Source organism: Fusarium phalaenopsidis, assembly GCF_050370095.1.
Source record: "Fusarium phalaenopsidis strain FUZ10S chromosome Unknown contig_32304, whole genome shotgun sequence".
NCBI classification, from domain to species: Eukaryota; Fungi; Ascomycota; class Sordariomycetes; order Hypocreales; family Nectriaceae; genus Fusarium; species Fusarium phalaenopsidis.
This window is the reverse complement of record NW_028145404.1, coordinates 3057688-3078120: the sequence shown is the minus strand read 5'-3', so window position 1 is coordinate 3078120 and position 20433 is coordinate 3057688. Positions and strand designations below refer to the sequence as shown.

The 20433-nt window shown below is 51.2% G+C and overlaps 5 protein-coding genes across 5 annotated transcripts; 2 read left to right on the top strand and 3 right to left on the bottom strand.

Moving 5' to 3' along the window:
- Positions 1-415: 415 nt before the first annotated feature.
- On the bottom strand, positions 416-4355 carry LRP88_10211 (ubiquitin-specific protease UBP2; the record flags this gene model as incomplete). Its single annotated transcript, XM_083246677.1, has 4 exons — positions 416-2193; positions 2273-2633; positions 2688-4165; positions 4217-4355. The coding sequence occupies 4 exons, from the start codon at positions 4353-4355 to the stop codon at positions 416-418; spliced, it is 3756 nt and encodes a 1251-aa protein (XP_083097790.1).
- Positions 4356-5147: 792 nt separating this feature from the next.
- LRP88_10210 (heterokaryon incompatibility protein-domain-containing protein) lies at positions 5148-7247 on the bottom strand (the record flags this gene model as incomplete). The annotated part of the gene is made up of 1 exon (XM_083246676.1): positions 5148-7247. One exon carries the CDS (start codon positions 7245-7247, stop codon positions 5148-5150), a length of 2100 nt encoding a protein of 699 aa, XP_083097789.1.
- A 2628-nt stretch (positions 7248-9875) lies between these two features.
- Positions 9876-12921, top strand: LRP88_10209 (hydantoinase/oxoprolinase family protein; the record flags this gene model as incomplete). Its single annotated transcript, XM_083246675.1, has 2 exons — positions 9876-11435; positions 11485-12921. 2 exons carry the CDS (start codon positions 9876-9878, stop codon positions 12919-12921), a joined length of 2997 nt encoding a protein of 998 aa, XP_083097788.1.
- A 582-nt stretch (positions 12922-13503) lies between these two features.
- On the top strand, positions 13504-13990 carry LRP88_10208 (U4/U6-U5 snRNP complex subunit DIB1; the record flags this gene model as incomplete). Its single annotated transcript, XM_083246674.1, has 2 exons — positions 13504-13567; positions 13623-13990. The coding sequence occupies 2 exons, from the start codon at positions 13504-13506 to the stop codon at positions 13988-13990; spliced, it is 432 nt and encodes a 143-aa protein (XP_083097787.1).
- Positions 13991-14599: 609 nt separating this feature from the next.
- LRP88_10207 (erythromycin esterase-domain-containing protein) lies at positions 14600-16016 on the bottom strand (the record flags this gene model as incomplete). Its single annotated transcript, XM_083246673.1, has 2 exons — positions 14600-15228; positions 15278-16016. The coding sequence occupies 2 exons, from the start codon at positions 16014-16016 to the stop codon at positions 14600-14602; spliced, it is 1368 nt and encodes a 455-aa protein (XP_083097786.1).
- Positions 16017-20433: the final 4417 nt, after the last annotated feature.

Here is a 20433-nt window from a genome sequence, read left to right as displayed (position 1 = left end):
GCTAGTCAAATCGTCCCCTGGTCTTTCTTGTCTTGTCTTGTCTTGTCACAACTATCGCTTCGTGAATGCATCTCATGTCATGGGTATGGTTATCGCTCGATGCTCCGATTCCGAACGCCACCTGCTCAAACCAATACAAATCGTCTCCAACCTCTCAAGCCGTCCTAAGTTCACATCCCGGGCTTTACAACAAATCTATGGTTTCAAACACTCGATCCAAACTCGGGTCCCTTGTCCGCTTGCCAAGGTCCTCGTCCCCCTCCTGTCTATCTGGTAGGTCGGTAGGGTTAATGGTAACGACACGGGGGAGGAGGCGCCGAAGTTTGGGCGGTGTCCGTACTTGACTGTTCCACCTTGGTGACCGCTTCAGTACGGTTTTCAGTAGCCCATCTCTCCCAATATCTCTCCCAGACTCCTAGTCGCTCTTCTGCGGCCCAAATGGGGGCGAAAAGTCCTGTGGATGTTTAACCTCAGGGGTTGGTTCGCTGTTAGCGACAACAACGTCGCCGTCAGCATCCGTGGTTTGTTCCGGTCTTTGTCGTCTCGGCACATTCACGTATGCATCCTTGTCCTCGTCTCGGACGTAGCAGAGGAAGTAGGGTTCGCCGCTGGTGCTCAAGGTCGCAAGCACTTCGTCTGTGTTGCGCTTCACATCCACGTTGGAGTCGTTGTACTTGCGCCACACGTCCTGCTCGAAGTCGTGTATCCACACCCAGTAGTGACCAGACATCAGCTGACCTCGGTGACAGATGACTGCGTGTAGTCGATACGGGATGTTCTTAAGCCCGGCGTGGTGTTTCTGAAGGTCCTCCTCCCTCTGGCGCAGCTCATTGCTCATCATCTCCCGAACATTGCGTTCAGCCGATTCGATGCCCTGTGGCTTGACAGGGGCCTTGGTAGTGGGTGGCGCCTCGTTGGTTGGGTGGGATACCAGAAGGAAATCGTCATCCACGGGGCCATCAAAGTCCCAATTCTCTTCTTTCTCAAAATCAAGGACGCCATCCTCCATGGTGTCATCCTCGGCCCAAGCCGAATTGACAATGGGTGTGGGCTCCTCTTCTCCGCAGGACTCGAGGAACGGTCCCGTGGGAATGATGGCTTCCACCCGAGCCTTCTGCGCCTTCAAGTCCGATATTCTGCTGGCAACCGCCCAGCTTTGAACCCTCTGTTGGAAGGTGGGCGAGTCGTGCGGAGCATCCATGTACCGATCCAGATATAGCGTCTCGGGTATTTCTACAGGGTTGCCGTTCTTGCTGCCCATGGACTGGGACCGTTGAATAAGAACATGGAGCACAGGCGGGAGCGTCTTGATCGCCGTGTATCGTGAAAGCTTGCTTTCCTCGATGATTTGCTGGTCAAAGTTTCGGCCCAGCGCGTCATACAGCGAACATGACCCCTCCGGAGCTGGGAATGCAGTGATAGATCGGTCAAAGCTGATCTCCTTCTGGTAAGTCTTGTCGTCAAACTTCTTGGTATAGTTGATTGTCGTGACGAAAAATGTCTCCATGATCTTTTCCAACTGAATTCCAGTTGATTCATCCACAGATGATGGTCGAATAGCTGCCTGGAGTCGGTTGAGAATGCTCCCCATCACCTCCTCCACGTCCTGCTGATCAGTACCCGACGATCTCTTCTGATGTTCCAGAGCCGTCAAGACTTTACTGTCAACTGTTTGCGTCTCGTCGGCATCAGCCATACTGACATCGGCGTTTTGCTCCCCATCGGCAGTTCCGTCAGCACTTTTGATGATTGTCTCAGAGGTTTCAGTGCTCTTAAGACTTGGCCGAACAGTGTCAGCAGGGGAGTCGCCCTCTTCTAGAACCATCACTGTATCCGTTGTTTGGTCGTCGGTCGCCGACGACGGGACTTCGACTTTCTCGTACGAATGATCAGAGCCATCCTCGACCAGCGTCTGAGAGCTAACGGTACTAGCCGTGTCAACTGGATCACGCTCTTCCTTAACAGCCCCGTTCGCCATCTCCACATCGCCGGAGCTCTTGGCAGGAGGCTCAGGGGGCGGTCGAGCGGGAAGAGGTGGTGGCTTGGGCCCTGCAACGGGCTCGGCCGACTTGGAATCATTGAGAAGGGTGTGAGTAGATAAGAGGACAGCGTTGGCTAGCCTCTGTGAGGGTCGAGTCGCGACCTTGTCTGACGTTTCAAGATTGTTGAATAGATCAGAGAGCTCTTGGGCAACTGCGAAACCCGTTAGTTAAGGGGGATAACTTATAAATGGGCTCAAACGTACAAGCTTGGGCGACTACGGCCTCGCCACGATCCATTTGCATCTTGTTCCCGCCCAGTAATCGCTGTTTGATACTCTCGTCATTCAACTCCAATTTGAAGTTTTCGTAGTTGAGCGCAATATCTCGAACCGGTTTGACAGTGAAGAGATACTGCAAAAGGCTGTTCAGATAGCAAGTATTGCCGATGTTCTCTAGGCCGACAGGCAAGTCATAATTGGCTGGTCGACCTGAGGCATCCGGAACGGAGCTTCCCTTTGGAATCTCGATTCCGTTCTCTTGGCGTTGAGTGGCAACAAGCTGCTTGAGGTCCATTGCATTTGTTAGATCCGCAATCGCCTCTAGAGCATCCAGATAGGTTGCCTTTTCTTCCTTGTCATTGCTCAACGCAATCTGTATACTCTGTTAGATCCAGATTTCAGGAATCATATCAACTTTTGGATTTACCTTGGTCCTAGTAGCCGCAACGACTTCGGGTCCCAAACTACTGTCTTCCTTCATCCCCAGGACTGCCTTCGCCGTCGCGACAGACATCTTTCCATTGGCTTCCATGAGCAGAATTGCCTGGTAGGTATCGTCCGTTGAAGCCTGGGCAATCAGGAGAAGCATTTGGCGGGCGCTGTTGGCCATCTTGGGCTCTTGGGACAGCTTCTGGCGGAATGCTGCAACCAGCGTTTCGGCATTGTACTTGTTAGGAGGCTGCAAGCCAAGAAAAGCCAACGCTTGCGACACTACCCCATCGTCATCGCTGCTAGATTGCGTGGGGAGTTGACTATCAAACACAGAAGATTGGGTGGCAGCGTAATCAGCGAGTTGCTCGTCGTTCAGGTCATTGGCAATCCCCATGAGGGCGTCGATAAGCTCCTTTCGCTTGTTAGGCAAGAGCTCCCACTGTCGCTTGTAAGCGTTCACCACGATCTCCTTAGGTTGGTTAGGAAGAACGCCAAGCAACGTGTATCGTCGGATGTTAACCAAGTGGCTGTCATTGGTGTTGTTCACCTCGACGCATCCCAGATCTGCGTGAAGGCCAGGAGTACAAAGCTCAGCGGGCTCACCCCGTCGATGAATGATGCACTGAACTTCGGATCTGACATCCTCAACAAATCCTCGGTAGGTTCCGATTTCGGTGGCTCCAAATGGTCCACCTGGGGGTGATGGTAATGGAGGGGTGAATGAGCCTCCGTCGATTCCATCCTGCTCATCCACCGTCTCCTCGAACTCCAACTCTCTGAAGATGGAGAAGCAGCGCGGTCCAAATAGAACAGAGAACCGCTTGTTCCTCTTCGATATGCTCCGCGGCTTCTCGGGTGACGTTGCCTCAAGCAGATTCTTAAGATATGTGTTGAGATTCATAGGCGCCTGTTCCGCCCAATCGTCCGTTGCTACTGCATAGCGCTCTGGGTCCTGCTCCTTGGCGAGGCGCAGGGTCTGCCGAATGGTACCGTGGTCGAGCAACAGATCAATCCACCAAGACGCCATACGAGGTTCCGAGATTTCAAGAGTGACTTGAAATGTGCATGGCAGCGCCGAGCAGACAAAGTACTCGCGGGCGAGAATAGGATAGTACTTGGAGTTTTCCTTGGCCAGATTCATCTCCGTGTCTGACCCAGCCCAGACAAGGTGATGCCAAGGGAACTGCGCATCTCGAACGGGCCAGCGGGCTTGGCGTGGACTACACACCTGCCCAGCATGCTCCTCTTCCCATGCCATCTTGAACACGAAGTGGAAGTGACAGTCCAGGCATACCGACGACAATAGCCTGGTTGTGTTTGAGCAGAAGCTTTGGTTTCCATTGATCATGAGACGATGAGTGTGCTGCCATGCGTACGGCGGATTCAAGTTGGCAGCTCGGGCTCGGTCGAAGAGATCGCAAGTGGTAAACTTGTTGTTCAGCAGCTCGTGAATCCATCTCGAGGGGTGGCATCCTGGCGACGCCCACGTTAGATTCCGCAAATCAGTTGAAATATGGGTCTTACCTTCGACATCCTTCCTCATTCTCCCCTTCATAGGGGTTGCATGCTGCTGCACATACTCTCCGGGAGTTGTGCCGGGCAAAGCAGCGTACGTTCCATCATCGAGGTCGCGCTGGGGGTTGATGTCATAATCTATCGCCATGGTGGGTGATGTAGAGAAAAGTGTCAAAATATCGCGCCCGGTCTATTATTTCGACCTCTGGGTCCGCAGACAAAGAGGATGTCGGGGCGAGTTGGTTCGGATCGTATGTTGAGAAGGGCGTCGTTTGAATGGAGCTATTGCGGGGTGAACTTGTTGGACCGCCGTGTGCAGTTGTTGGGTTGTGTTCTCGTGTGACGTAGTCGCGAAGCTGATGAAAACGCCGGAGGTCGGTATGAAATGCAGAGAGTCGGATTGTTAAGCACCTGGTCTGTTTGGGCTGATCTGGTGAAGAAGGGTCGGGTGCGCTTCGAGTAGGCGAAGCTCTTGACGATCGAACCCAGCAGACCTATCGCAAGCAGGGCGCTTATTTGACCATAATTTCGGGGAACGGGGCAAGGCGAAGGAGAAATCGGCAGTCGAAAAATAAAGAAGCTCGCCAGGGAGAAATATCGATGCCTGGAGAAGGTGACGACGCAAGAATGGTGGCAATGTAAGTAAGAGTAGCGTACGCAGGCAGGCTTGGGTGATGACGGAGCTGGAGCTGCGGCGCCTGCGATGCGCAGCTGGGATTGTGGACGGGCGGGCGATTGGGGAAGCTGCCGTGCGTGGCGGCTGAGTCAGCAGTTTCAAGCCCGCCTCACCGATGGACAGCTGGTTTCAACATGGAGGATCAAGGCAACTCTGACAGTGAGTGGCCTTTGTTCCACAGCGTTCTCTATGCTTCGGTTTCACAAACCGCCTCTGCTGATTTCCGCCTTGTTTCATCTATGAATTTGGAGTATTGAAGCAGTGTCAGCTAAAGATAAGCTCTTCTTCGAAAAGCTCCCCTCTCTCCACCAAGTCAATCACCTCCCCATCCATCAAGCCTTCAATGTATGCCTCTCCAAGGACGTGGTACTTATCCTCCACACGTCTTATCACCAACGGCGTGCTACAACCATAGGCGACGCAAACCATGTCGCCAACACGAATCTGGTCCTGCAACGACCCATATGGGTTGTCAGGCGCCCATCCCATGTAACCCCGGCTGGTGAACATGAGCCGTCTTCCCATACCCGTCCGGTCAGCCGCCAGGAAGACCTCTGCGTAATCAAATTCTGACGCGTTGCACGGGATCTTTTCCGTAAAATAATCTCCGAGAGGTTTACCGGCCATGATGATTTCGTCGTGGGCCTTGTGCCACCTCACCCAGCGAAAGTAGTAGGCTTCCTGCTCCTTCATCCAGGTCCATCCCAACGCCTCAAACTGCTTGAATGCCGCCTCGTATGTTCTTGGAAGACTGAGGACAGCACAGTGGCGTTTGCTAACGTGCTCTCCGTTTGACACCCGCCCAAGTAGCATCGCTCTGCAGAGAGCCCAGGCTGTATCATCATAGACACTCTGCCACTCTGTCGGCTGGACTATGGACGACGGATCCCAGTCAAAGTAGCCTCGTTCGCACGCCCCTAAGCCGCAGATTTTGTCTATTATAACCCCCTTACACTTCAGTAGCTTTCCGTTGGAGATCACAGAGCACAGCGTGTCTCGGTGGCCATCTGCGCAGTACATGGTCTCGGGTCGCGGTTCCGGAGTGCCTGGAGTCCAGAAAGCCCCTATAAAGACGCTCTCTGGCTTCGAGTAACGCAGTCTTCCGTTCCAAGTCCAGTCAACTACCCAGGACGGAGTATCAGCCTCTCCCCATGGGTTCGCTTCTCTGAGTGGTTCAAGATTGCCGTAGTGCTCTATGAAAGCAGTTGAAGTGGCACTGAAGATCTCTGCCGTTGACTTGGAGTACTTGCAAATGATACGCTTTGCAATTTTGGGCTCCATCATTCCAAGTAGGCCAAAGACCTTGTCCTTTTCCTCGCGGCTGTCTGACATGGCGAGTTCAAGTAACTTTCTCATGCCCTGTCTCTCTCCTCCTTGGAACTCGAACTCGCTTAAAGGCCGTATGTTCTGGTGGACAAGATGGATACTGGCTGTCACCCAGCGTGGGTCGTCTTTGGCCAGCTTCTTCTTCATCTCGCCCTTCAAGAGCCAGTCCTTGGCAGACCATAGGCCTCCATGATACAGAGATGAGATTCCGCGGCTAAAGGTTTCCCAGTCAAGAGTGTCTCCTCCACACCGCAAGATGGTCGACTTCGATCCCATGACGAGCTCCTGAATGATCCAGAGCCGCCACCAGTATCTTCTTTTCATGAGACTGTGAAGACCATAAAAGGCAAACTCTCCAAACATAGTAGGGTTTTGCTCGAGAAGAGCAGTCAAATCGTCCTTTTCCTTGTCATCTAGGCGAGAGAGAGCACAGAGGAGACGCATTCCTTGGTCGCTCTCGTCTCCAGCTGGCCCTAGCCAGGCCACTACCGCCCATGCCTCGCTGTAGATCTCTCTCATGCGGGCCACTTGCTCGCTTGTCTCTTCCATATCAGATTGATTGATACATATCGCATCAACCCACAGCTTGTATCTTCTGGCGAAGCGGCCACCGTCGCTGCCCAGTTCTCGCAGCGCATCTTCGAGGTTCTTGGTCACCGTCATTTCCTGGCCGTTGACAATGATCTTCCCCGCCTCATCTGTACCCCAAGTGTACGACATCGCAGCAAAGTCTCCCCAGGTGTATCGGAAACAGTGAGTATCCAAGGGCGTGAAGGACTTCATTGAGCGGTGATCTGGAGGGTGGCGGGTGCCCTTGGCCCGTTGGATTGACCGCCATGTTGCGATCAACCCCCGTCTCGGCTTATTTGGAGAGTCGTAGTTGTGAAGAAATTGCTTGAATACGGAGTTCGTTTCTGTGAGGGAAAATGTGTCGAGAGAGCAGCTGACTAGACCATTCACCAAATGAGGGTGTACGGTGATGAGGCGTATTTCGTCGTCGCCCAGTGGCCGATAGAGGGAAGTTTCGGGGCCATCCATACTCGCTTTGCAGTGTTTAAGAAGCGGTATGATTTTTGAGGAAAACATCGTCTGCATAAGCACTTATTTATGGTCTGCACATCATGCGGCTTCAATACGACCCAGCTAACGCCCAACGGCCTAATTTAACCCATCAGCTGCAAGCTAGGTCGCAGTGGAGAATTACATGGATGGTTGCTCGTTGAAGCCTCGTGTGAATGGGGCTATTTTAGGATCTCCAACGATGATCATCTGTTCTGTTGACGCCTTGTACAATGCTCATAATATTTTCCCATCAAACAAACCCCATAATAAGAGTTGGTGTTTTCTCCGAAGTCTCTACATTTACCCTATCTACATATGTAACGCAGAGTCAGCCAGTACGGCATTCAATAGTCACCGAACAGAATGGAGTTTAATAAAAGTTCCTCTTGTTTCCATTCATTCTTCCCCCTTGTTCTTCTTCAAACACATAATGAAGTGAGATGTGTTCTGCAGTGTTGTGTTACGTTGTGTTCACCATTGACCGTAGTCAATGCCCATTTACAGATACTAAATGGAGGCATTATGGGCATAATGAAAACATTAAATAAGGTTAATTACCATTGTTTGAATAGTTTATTCAATTCCTATTGCTTTTTTCTAATTTTCAACGGGGTTGTTCCCATTCTAAACGTCTGTATCCGTGAGAATCTGTTTGAGAGAGGGTATTTAGCTGCTCCGATCAACTCTGGACATCCTAAAGCCTTTCTTCGCAACAGAACTTCACTTCGACGAGCCTCATTGATCCATCTGCTAAATCGTCATTCCCCATCTTCTCTAACAAAGTCCCCAGTGATACCCTCGATCTTTGACAGAAAACATGCCGGCTGACGACAAGCAGCCCTCGGGCAAAGACAAGTCTGTGGAGGACAACCTTTTGGGGGAAGAGGAAGAGGGTTATTCCTCTGATGAATACAGCGGCGTTGTTGAAGAGGCCCAAATGGCCCTGGCAATCACGCCAAAGAAACTCACGTCTGTCCTCAGTGCGGGCGATGCTGCCAAATATGTCCGGCGCAATAAGAATGAGGCAAGAAAGAAGGGGAATGAGAAAGAGAAAGATGCAGAAGAGCCTACTGCTGTTACATCTTCGGGTAAGATGGCCAAAAACGTGGAGCGCAGTATAGTCGCCCAAAGGAGGAAGAAGAAGAGGCAGCAGTTGAGTAACCCAAAGGGTAAGGCCAACGAAGAATCCGAAATAATGAAGAGCAGAGGGGGCGAAAGGGGGGCGTCTTCTTAAGGGAGTACTCACCCAGCCAGTAACATCAGGACCAAAGGGACGTTATGTCGACGTGGTGGCAACGACAACGCCATTGTTCTGTAAGCTTGCTATTATCTCTCTTTACTACCGACCGCAACTTCTGGGCGTTTAACAGAGCCCCTCTTGAGTCGGACACGAGCGGAATGGGTTTTCATCATATGCTTGCTTGCCTGCCAGCTTCTTCGAAACATCACATCCGGGGCCTAGATACCTGGGCATCGATGTATATCTCTTGGTGTTCAGCGATAACGTTTCGAGGGCAAGGAAATGGGGTTCAGGCCAACAATACGTGCCATCTTGGGCAGTCAGCAATGCCAACATGAGCCCGGTCGAATGTAGTATCTCAGACCTGGCCAAATACGCAAGGGGTTAGTCAGCACAAAGACCATGAGAACACTTCCATTTAAGGTGCATGAACTATGTGATCCCCTTCTTCGCAGGCTTAAACGTTGTTGCCCTGGTTCGAGTTAACATACGGAACACCATCAAACCACCAAAGTACTGAGATGGTCTGGAGGATTCTAAACAGGGGGATAGACTTTACTATAGACAGAAAAAGATCCACGAAGACACTGAGAAAATAAACAGAACTTGGAGGACCGACTTGTCAGTTGGCCGGGACAACTACCCAATAACCCAACTAAATTGTCCAAGTTCAGTGACCATTTCTACCGATTTTCCACTATCCATGCATACGGTTCCATACCGTAACCTAATTCCCACCTACTATTCCACTAATTAGCATTAGAAAGCTTGTCTGATATAGGGCACCTTTACAGATGAAGTACCTTTGAAACTCTAGGGTTGGCTGCTCGATATCTTGTTAGCATCACGTGACTTGCTCCCCGTTCCCTGTGATGATGTCTGCAAGCCCACTCCTTCTCACATGGAAGCCGCCTATACAGATTGATAAGCCGCGGCGTTAACTGCAATCTTGATTACTTTGAATTGACCTGATTTTTGAAGAAATCTGCCAATATTTGACTCCGATCTTCTACTTTTTATCCCAATATGCATCTTGATCAAGATATCAACAGCTCGCTCTCCACAATTGATAATCTCTCGAAGAACTCAGGTCTTGGCATCCATACATGCATGCGCATACGAAAGCCCATTTCCATCATGTCAAGACCCCACAGCTGGAGGCGACGCCTGCCCACCCGACGGAGACCGAGCCATTTTGAAGGAATACATCCCGGACGCCGGCATCGGGTGCCATCCATTCACGTATCAGGTACATATTCTACCTGATTAGGCTCACATCCAGACGAGCTCCTCTTCTTCACAACGCCCAAGTCGAACCCTTGACGTCAGTCAGCACCTCGCTCTTGAGCGCCTAGTCTTTCATCATGACTACAGGCACAGCATCACGCCGCCTACGGATTGGCATCGATGTCGGAGGAACAAACACCGACGGCGCCATCATCGATCCTTTCCAGACCTCTGCTCCGGATAGAGGCGTTGTAGCATGGCACAAGGAACCAACAACAACCAACCCCAGCGTTGGCATCGACAATGCCATCGCCAGCATGCTCTCGTCGGCTGCCATCAGCCCTGACGACATTGCAAGTGTGACTATCGGCACTACTCATTTCGTCAATGCTGTGATAGAGAGAGATGCAGCAAGGCTGTCTCGAGTTGCCATCCTTCGTCTTTGCGGACCCTTCTCAAAGCACACACTTCCTTGTGTGGACTGGCCTGCCGACATGCGGGACCTCATTCTGGGCCATCACGCTCTCCTCAAGGGTGGGTTAGAAGTTGATGGGCACTTGATCTCTGACATCGACCAAGACGAGATCAAGGAGCAATGTGCCATTATCCAACAAAAGGGCATCAAGAGCGTGGTTGTAATCGGCATTTTCAGCCCCATCGACACGGTGGAAAGGCAAGAAGAGAGGGCCGCAGAGATTATCAAGGCTCAGATCCCTGATATCGACGTCGTGTGTTCCAAAGAGGTTGCCAAACTTGGCTTCCTTGAACGAGAGAATGCCGCTATCCTGAACGCTTCTATTCTACCCTTTGCCCGAAAAACCATTCGGTCCTTCCATCAGCCTATTAGGCGGCTTGGCATGAAGTGCCCTATCTTTATCAGCCAGAACGACGGCACTGTTCTTTCTGGTGATCTCGCCGCGCGATTACCTATCCGAACCTTCTCAAGTGGCCCAACCAACAGTATGAGAGGTGCTGCCTTTTTGGTACAAGGGGAGTTGGATGAAGCAATGATGGTGGTCGACATAGGAGGAACCACAACTGACGTGGGCCTGTTGTTGGAAACTGGCTTCCCTCGCCAACAGGCGGCTTACAATGATCTTTCTGGTGTGAGAATGAACTTTTCCTGCCCAGACATCAAGAGCATTGGCCTTGGCGGAGGCTCCATTGTACGAAAAAACAGCAGCGTGTCAGTTGGACCTGACAGTGTGGGATATAAACTAACCCAGGAAGCTGTGGTCTTTGGCGGAAAGGTACTAACCTCAACTGATTGCGCCGTCCTAGCCAACCCGAGCTTGAAGATCGGAGACTCGGCTCTGGTTCAAGGCGCGCTCTCGGACGATCAGCTCTCCAAGGTCGCCTTGATGATTCAGCACAAGCTAGAAAAGATTATCGACACCATGAAAACATCACCCCAAGACATACCCGTCATTCTAGTTGGCGGTGGAGCTGTCATTGCCCCTGATGAACTCAAGGGAGCAAGCAAGGTGCTGAAGCCCAAGTGGTCCCAGGTTGCCAATGCAATCGGCGCCGCCATCGCGAGGGTGAGTGCAGTGGTGGATACCGTCAAATCAACTGCATTGAAGTCGACCACCGAGCTCCTCGAAGAAGTCAGCCAAGAGGCTATTGAGAAGACCGTCGCATCCGGCGGGCTACGGTCGACTGTCAGCATGGTTGAGAAGGAGACGCTGCCGCTCCAGGTAAGTAGTGTTACCCAGAGGTTTCCACCAGCCGTTAACGTCTTGAAAGTACATTGCCAACAAAACTCGCTTTGTTGTTCGAGCTACCGGAGACTTTGACTTCTCGAGAGAGGATATTGTGTCCGAGTCGCAGGACGAGTCAGAGGAACCCCTGGATATGGATCACTATGAGAAGACAGCAAAGGACAAGGACTCTCAACGAGATACACAAGCTGAAGACGACTTTGATATCCTTGCCTATCGCCCACAAGTGAAGAATCGCATCTGGAACGTTTCAGAGCGCGACGTGGAATGGATCTCAACGGGCGCCTACATCCTTGGAACAGGAGGCGGCGGAAATCCTTACGGGCTAATGATTCGACTTCGAACTCTACTACGAAACGGAACCACGGTCCGTGTGGTGAACCCCGAAGATCTCCCTGATAATGCCCAGGTTGGTTGCGGCGGCGGAGCAGGCAGTCCTACTGTTGCCATTGAGAAGTTGGCAGGCGACGAGCTCCTCGAGGCGCAACAAGAGCTGTACAAGATCTGCGAGAAATCAGCTACTCACATGATCTCCGTTGAAATTGGAGGTGCCAACGGCCTCACTGGCCTGCTGTTGGGATCCAGTGCACAAATGGACGTTCCGACTGTGGACGGCGACTGGATGGGTAGAGCATACCCGACGAAATGGCAGACAACCCCGGTGGTCTTCAAGGAGAGGGAGACCATCTGGTCTCCAATCGCGCTCAGTGATGGCAACGGCAACGTGATCGTCATGCCCAAGGCATCCTCCGACGCCGCCGTTGAGCGTATTCTGCGAGCTGCCTTGAGCGAGATGGGTTCCCAGGTAGCAGGTGCAGACGCACCAGTTACGGGCGCGGAGACCAAACGCTGGGTAGTCAAGCATACACTGTCCCAAGCGTGGAGGATTGGACGTGCAGTTGCGAGAGCTCGCAAGGAGAACAGGGTGGACAATGTTGCTGAGACAATCATCAACGAGTGTGGAGGGCCCGGAGCCGGAAAGGTTCTCTGGAAGGGCAAGATTGTTGGCGTTGAGAGGACTCTAAGAAACGGCCATGTCTATGGCGAGTGTCTCATCGAGGGTGCAGACATCAGAGATGATGATGATGGCACAGCTGGAGACCAACCCTCGACGCAATTCAGGGGTATCATCAAGGTCCCCTTCAAGAACGAAAACATCGCTGCTATCAGAGTCCACCCTGACCGGAAGGAGGAACGACAGGAGGATGTGCTCGCCATAGTCCCTGACTTGGTGTGTCTGATTGACGCACAGAGCGGAGAGGCAGTCGGGACACCCGAGTACCGATATGGATTGCTCGTTGTAGTGCTTGGTATTGCGGCAAGTGACCGATGGACTGGTTCGGAACGAGGTATCGAGATTGGAGGACCCAAAGGTTTCGGCTTTGACCACCTCAAGTTTGAGCCTCTGGGCAAGTACACGGAACCCAAGAGTGTCATTGATGAGTTTGATGAGTCTTCTTAGAGTATCGCTTGCCCTCGTAATGCTTATTCAATCGTTTGATCTCAATCCTCTGGTAACCTGGTGAAGCTTTGGGCCCCTACTCTTCTTAAGTGACACTTTAAGGTTCACGCTAAGAAGTTCACCTTGACCGATAGCTAAATCTAGAAACCCTTGCTCCTATTGTGAGACATTGATTAGCAGTCTCCAATACTTATGAGGGCATTCAGACGTGACAGTCTGAGCGAGGGCATCTCACCCAATGTTAAAGAAATAGCCGAATCTGGGAAAGCAAACTACCAAGAACATTTGAGTTACCAATACTTAAATCAGCCGTATATGTAGAATCTGGAGAGACCTTAACAAACACCATTTTTATAGACTTGACTCCGCGCACATTGAGACTGGTGATAATCAGTTCGGTGTGCGGTGAAAGCCCCACTCACCTTGAGCCAAAAGAGGCTAGCCCCGGCTCCTGTATTTAACCGTGCCCCTCTATCTTATCTTTCCCTCCATCTTTGCTCCACCAACAAGGCAATCCACCAACCTTCCATTATCTTCGCGACCCAACCATCAACACCGACCAAACCACTTACCACATTCATCATGGGTTCCGTCGTTCTTCCCCATCTCAACACTGGCTGGCACGTCGACCAAGCGATCCTCTCAGGTAAGCCAAACCCTTCTTCTACCCCCCCGTAAACTTGAGCTAACTTTTGCGCCAGAGGAGGACCGCCTCGTCGTCATCCGCTTCGGCAGAGACTGGGACCCAGACTGCATGCGCCAGGATGAAGTCCTCTACAAGATCGCCGACAAGGTCCGCAACTTTGCTGTCATCTACCTGTGCGACATCGACCAGGTGCCCGACTTTAACCAGATGTACGAGCTCTACGACCCGTGCTCCCTTATGTTCTTTTTCCGCAACAAGCACATGATGATCGACCTGGGTACCGGTGACAACAACAAGATCAAGTGGGTGCTGGAGGACAAGCAGGAGCTCATCGACATCTTTGAGACTGTTTACCGAGGAGCCAAGAAGGGACGCGGTCTCGTCGTGAGCCCCAAGGATTACTCCACCCGACATCGCTACTAGGCACCCAAGGAGAAGGTTATCTGGTTTTTTCTTGTGATAGAGGGTGTCAGGCGTGGGTATGGATTTTTCACTTTTGAGGTACTAATGTTTGCTGCGGTTGGAACTGAGTAGCAGCTTTTGGCTCTGCGACCAATCGAATACGAAACGAACGTTTTCGTCTAATCCGGCCTCTCCATACAGCAAATGGTGAGAATCCTTGGTGCTTTCTTTCAAACCAATTTTTTTCTGACACAATATGAGACAAGACAGAAGTTTGCCGTCGATCAGTGGCTGGCCCATCTTGGGTTTGGCTTCAGACAGCAGACCGCAAAGGTAAGACGGGACTGACCAAAGCTGCGCGATGACTCCTTAACGAGCAATCCTCAAGGCTAAAACCTGACGTTGCTGAGTGAATGCCCTTTGTTTGTGACGCCATGTCAATACTGTTTTGACCCTCGTGAGTGCACCGTGATGATCTTCGCTTTGGCCGTTTTGCCAGTTTTCACTGAATATCCTGGTGCATCACGTATCGTAAAGCTGTAAAACTTGAACAATATCACAATCATTATCCGCTGAATAGAAAGAGAATCGCCGTGGCTTGTCAATCTGAACTAGATACCAGTTGTGTAGTTACAACCCAAACGGCCAAGTTTCGTGATACTCAAGAGGTGACTTTGGCTGATGAACCTCCAAAGTCCCAACATGCCTCGACTGGTCAAACCAGATGTATCCATCAAACTGTTCCGGCAAAACCGCAGTTGAGTAATGCGACTGCTTCTCCGTAGCAGGCTTATACAGCACCCCGATGAACCTCTCTAGGCGACGCTCACAGAGGGTTTTCCGAAGGCGCTCATCACACTTCTTCGCACGCAGGTCCAGAACAAAATTCTTGATGCCCGTGGCATGCATCAGTTCCTCGTAGCTATTCGAAAGCCCTGGTCGAACTCGCATGACCTGCATGTCTCCATCCCAGCGCTTCGCAGCAGCCACGGTACCGGTATTGGTACCGGTTCCAATGTTGAGTGCTCTGTTTCCGTACGTCTCCTTGCAGAGCTGACCGATGTTGAGCTCTTCTCGGGACCAGCCCATGCTGGTGGCGCGAGCATCGCCGATGTGACTGTTGTGTGCCCAGACGATGGCCTTGGCCTTGTCGCCGCGATGCTTGAGGATTCGTACGAGGGTCTGGAACATGTGCGTGTCTCGGAGATTCCACGATTCGTCACGGCCGTGGTACATGGCCCGGTAATAGTGTTCAGCATCTGTGAATAGTCAGCACAGTTGTGAAGCCATCTCTCCTCCGTGTCGTACCTTTAACAACCCTTGCATTCTGCTCTCCGCTATGAAACTCGGTACCATCACGGGTGCAGGCAGAGTACTCCATGCGCTTACTCAAGAGATCTTTCAGCATGTCAACAACTTCCCTTTCATACCCCTTAAAAGCAGTCGTCAAGACCTCAAGTCCGTACTCGTGTGGATCGTCACCCCAACTCATCAATTTACCGTATCGTTCCCGTGCCAGCTCTGCCATTTCCTTGTCGACAGTATCCAGATAGTCGATGACTGCCTTCATGGACGTTCCCATAGAGTATAAGTCCAGACCATAGAACCCGGTCGCGTCACCTTCCTCCCGTCCATTGTTGTAATCCCGTAGCCATTCCACAAAGTCATGAACTTCCATGTTGCGCCACATCCACGTGGGGAAGCGCAAGAAAGCTGGTTCTCTTCCCTCCTTCTTTGCCATTTGAACCGTCTCTGCGGTGCCCTGTCCTGGACCTGGCCGGCGCCTGACATATCGATCTACATGTTCGGCATCAGGCCAGTCGGCTTCGACGGCCACGATATTGAAGCCATGGTGTTCGATCATATGCTTTGTAATCTCGGCGCGGACGGAGTAGAACTCGGAGGTGCCATGGGAGGCGTCGCCAATGAGCAAGACTTTACAGTCGCCGAAGCTATCGAAGTATCTCGTTATTGTATCGCGATCTTCGGCAATAGAGTTGAAAGGCGTAACGTGGGCTTTGAGAAGCTCGATCGCGGACGAAGTCATCCTTGCTGGCTTGTTTCGAGGGATAAGACTCGATTTGATTAAGGGTCTCAAGTATTTGGTCAGCATCTTCTTTGCGCCAAAAGGTCTCTTGGAGGCAATTCGTATTTATAACTGTTACAACACACAGTGTCACGACACCATCAACTTCCATCTTGTGGCGCGTGACATGACGGGAGGTTACGGCTGATGCTCCCATTGATTAAATTATATGATCGCTCTGTAGAAACTCTGAATACTTCTCATCACTGGGTGTGGTTCGAAATCGAAGTCGCTTGCCAAGGCGACGTGGTGAGAAACGCCAAGCTGCTGTAATAGGGGCGAAAGGTCAACTTGTACAGGACATGGGATTTTGGTATGGCTTTTTGCTGGTACTTGGGCCAAATACTGGCGGTTTCCCATCTGCGCGAGTGTAGAATGAAGGTGGCAAAGGACGGCAATTCAATGATGACGATGTTGTGTCATGGCGCCGACGTCACAACAGAGTTGAGATCGACCAACCACAATATTCTGTCAGAGTTAGAATTCAAACCCACCAAAAACCAACAGACTCAACAGTTCTCGCGGAATCGCAAACTCAGTGTTGCGGCGAAGGTCTTGAGCAATCCTCAAACGATGGTGCCACTTGGGCCGGTAGGTCAAGGGAGAGACCCAGAGATGAGCGAGACAATCTCTCAAATCCCTCTTCAACTCTCCAATTTTCTTCGGCGTAAGCAGTCGTCTTCTTTCGACTATCCCGCGCCTTTTTATGATCCAAGAATTTTGCGATGATTCGGCCGGAAACGCTAGCTTGAGAAAGCGAAAGGTCTCAACGATCAGACAGCTTCTTCAGTATCAGTTTTGCGGTAAAGCTAGGTCTTGTGATTGCTGAGACTCTCAATCTATAGCCACGGTCGAAAAATGCGATAGAAGTAAGATCTGTATGACGAATATGTCAGAATTATCAACCCATTTAAGCACCAGAACCAGTGATAAAGATAGATGGCCAGTAGCGAGTCTTTATCCCCTGTTGTTAACTACCTGCCCCTAGGTGCTTCGGTCCGTATCTTGACCTGTCATTGGGCAGGTTATAGTACTGAAAACCCATCTGAGCCACTGGAGAGTTACTTACCGCTTCTAGCTTTATATGCAGCAAAAACAGTCCGTGTCTCAGTTCAAATAGATGACCAGTTACGGGGGGGAGGCCAGGGCTATGATTTTCTCCCGAGGGGCATCAGCTCGTTGGCCAACTGCTTGAACAGGGGCTACAGCCCGAAGACTAGGACCTGTAGACTGACCATTAGTGCAAGCCTGAAGTAGAGTAGATGCGTCATGCCTGAGGCCGGTCGAAGTAAATGACTGAGATCTGACGGGTGGCTATGAAGAACCTCTTCCAGGCATAAATGTCAGATGGCTTTGGATTGCAGTTGTTGGTTAGGTGCTAAGAAGCTTGCAGAAGACAAGTTTCTATAGTATTTTATGATAGATTCCAAATCTAGCATGCATCCGTGCCGCCTTGGGCCTTAGGATAAATGGTTGTAAGCTCATCAAGATCGCCAGCGCCCCGTCTGGGTTAAGCTGGCTTTCTTTTCTGTATTGTGCCAATAGATTGATGATTTTGCATCTTTCTCCAGACCTGGTGGTTGACAAGCCATTGTCTTTCGGTATTGAATTCTTGTTTGTGTTCGATACAGGCGGCTGAGAAGGAGTCGGTTCACTTGCTAGACAAGCCCTTGGCTTTGGGTGCTGCGGCGCTGAGTGTCAAAGAGGTGATAACCAAAGAGTCCATCTAATTTCTTCGTGTTCATGTGAATTCTTGCCTTCCGAACGATCTTTGTGGTTGTAGTACTTGTAATGTTCGCTGTCACTCTGTGAAGTTGTAAAACCCTGTGGTTCTGGCAGAGTCCCAGCCATTGAGCAAGTCAACGAAGACTTTTATGTTCTACTCCCACTTCGGCCTCCATCAGCTTGGTAGTCGCTTTATTCGGCTCTGTTGGCCAAGGCTTATTGAGCGCTCTTGGACGGGTTGGTAGCCACCCTCCCAGCAATGGAGGTTCCCAGTGACGGTCGTCCTTGTCGGTCGTGGAATCCGGTCGAACCCATATCGTCCCTCTTTGATGGATTTTAAAAGATCTCAACTGTAGCAATAACTAAGTAACGAGCCTCGTCTCTGGCTTTCTCCAGCTTGGAGCCTGTCGGCGGACTTCTTGCGGGTTTGATTTACTGACATTGGGGCTTCTCTGATCCCAGAGGAGTAATCTTTGTCTTCGGATCTGAGGTGAGTATTCTTCCTCATCGTCGCGAGCGCCTGTGAAGTGCTTGAGCCATAGCTTTCGGGGGAAGTGTTCGCTGCAGCAGCTGTCTTCCAAGACAATATGCTAGAATAGAAGCCCCAGGAAGTCAGCTAATGACGAAGCGGTCCTCACTTTTGTCTATTGGTTCGGCTTCACAGGTTGAGGCCAGATCAGCCAGTGATGAGGATCTCAGACAGCCACAGCCATCGTCGCGTCGCGTTCTCCGTCTGCCACTCAGGCGTATACGCTTTCAGAAACCCGAAGGTTTAACCTTGAGCGCTTTCGGAGAAACAGATACGTTTCTTGGTGTTATCGAGGCCTTCGTGGCTCTGTCGGTTCGTTGTTCGTGTAGGGAAGGACTGGCAGTGGCTTATGGGTCGCTTCTCTCCGTCGATCGGCCTGAGCATGAGTACGTACGGGAACGTCCGTCATATTTCGGTTCTCTTCTGATGATTCTGTGGAGATCTCGTCGTTCCGACGGCGTCAGGAGTCGTGAAGGCATCGCCAAACGCAAGCCAAGATACGAGGACTGGCCGTCGGGGCAGGGAGTCGGTAGATCCGACAGATTTCGAGCCTTTGATGATTATCGTGGTGATTTCGAGATCGAGGGAGTCTTGGTTTTGTGTTGCGATGGTTTATCTGGATGATTTGAAGATGAAGGATGAAGTCCGTGGGTGTTTGGAGGAGGAGGAACCAGTCAAACCTGGAACCCACTGGCGATTTTGCGCTGGGGGATTTAGGGGCCGTCCTCCTGAATACGACCTTAACTACGGGCGCCATCACTTAAACTGAACAGCAAAACAAGTGCAAGATACCAAGGAAGGGCAGATGAACAGCCGAAGGAAATTTATGGATGCTTTATTATGATATCTCATTCTTCCCAGTGTACTACGAAGGGCACTGTCACTACTCCAGCTACGAATACCCCTCGGCGAATTACAAAAGTCTGCTTGGGCTCGGTCTACTATTTGAAGGGCAGAAATAGGCTGGATATTTACTCTTCGATGGCACTATGCCTATGTTTCCCCTAAGAGAGTCAGGTATTCCACTCGATCTCCTGATGAGTGGGCTTCCGCCCATTTAGATGGAGAACCAACTAGAAGCCGTGATGGATGAGTTAGGGCATTGCACTGAGGCTCACCAAAGGCTCCAGGGTCTGTGCCAGGGGTGCCTAGGGCCCAGCCAGGGTCCACGTGTGAAAACGCACGCCCTCATTGGTAAGAAATTGGCCTCGCTTCAGCCCACAACCGTTGACAGCTGCTGGAGGAGATCACAGACCTGCTGGGCGCCACCCTACAGAGTGGAGGGAGTCGAGGACAGCAATATGGATAGAGCTGAGCAATAGACCTTCATCTGCACCATAATCACCATGAACTTGGACTATTTGGATTCGAGAAAGAAGATCTAACCGGTGTCACACAGTCAGCACCGACAAAGGTCCACTGACGTCGGGAACCTGCAGCGGACAAAGTCGACAGGAGCCGTTCATGCAGCCTTCCAATCAGTTTGTGCAATGTACACAGATGGTACAACATGGCTTGCCGTAAGACAACCGCATCATCCAAGTCATTCTAAGGTTCCCTGTGCCAGGGTCTGCGAAACAGAGTTCGATTCGATCCCGCCAAGTGGGGATGGATCTGAACACAAAATGCAACGGCGTCAGATCCAGGGACCAGGGGCTGTTCTTATTTGGACCTCCATTGAAATGGAACCGCTGTGCAGCGTAGAAATAGATAACTGAAAACTGTCTGTAATAATTCCAATCTCTTGAGATCAGTCACTGACTGGGCCGCTTTACCAAACTCGCGTCCATCCTGGCTCTGTTTCCAGGTAGTAAAGTACCGCGACAAGCAAACGGACCCCCCCTCCACTGTCCTGGTCCCTCGTCAGTGTCCCACCCAGGACCCTGGGCTGGACCATCTTGGTTTCTTCTTTGTCGACTGGACACACGACCAATCACCCTCGCCAGCACCTCTCTTCTTGTTTTATTTTTTGTCGCGGTTTGATCCTCACCTTGTGCTTTTTTCTTCAAGACGAGGGCGTCCCTTATTTCATCCGTTCCTCTCATCCCTTAGGGCACCTCTCTGCGACACCATTCATCCCTTCCAACCACTTCCTCACGCTTGTGAATCGCCGGGAATGCTCGT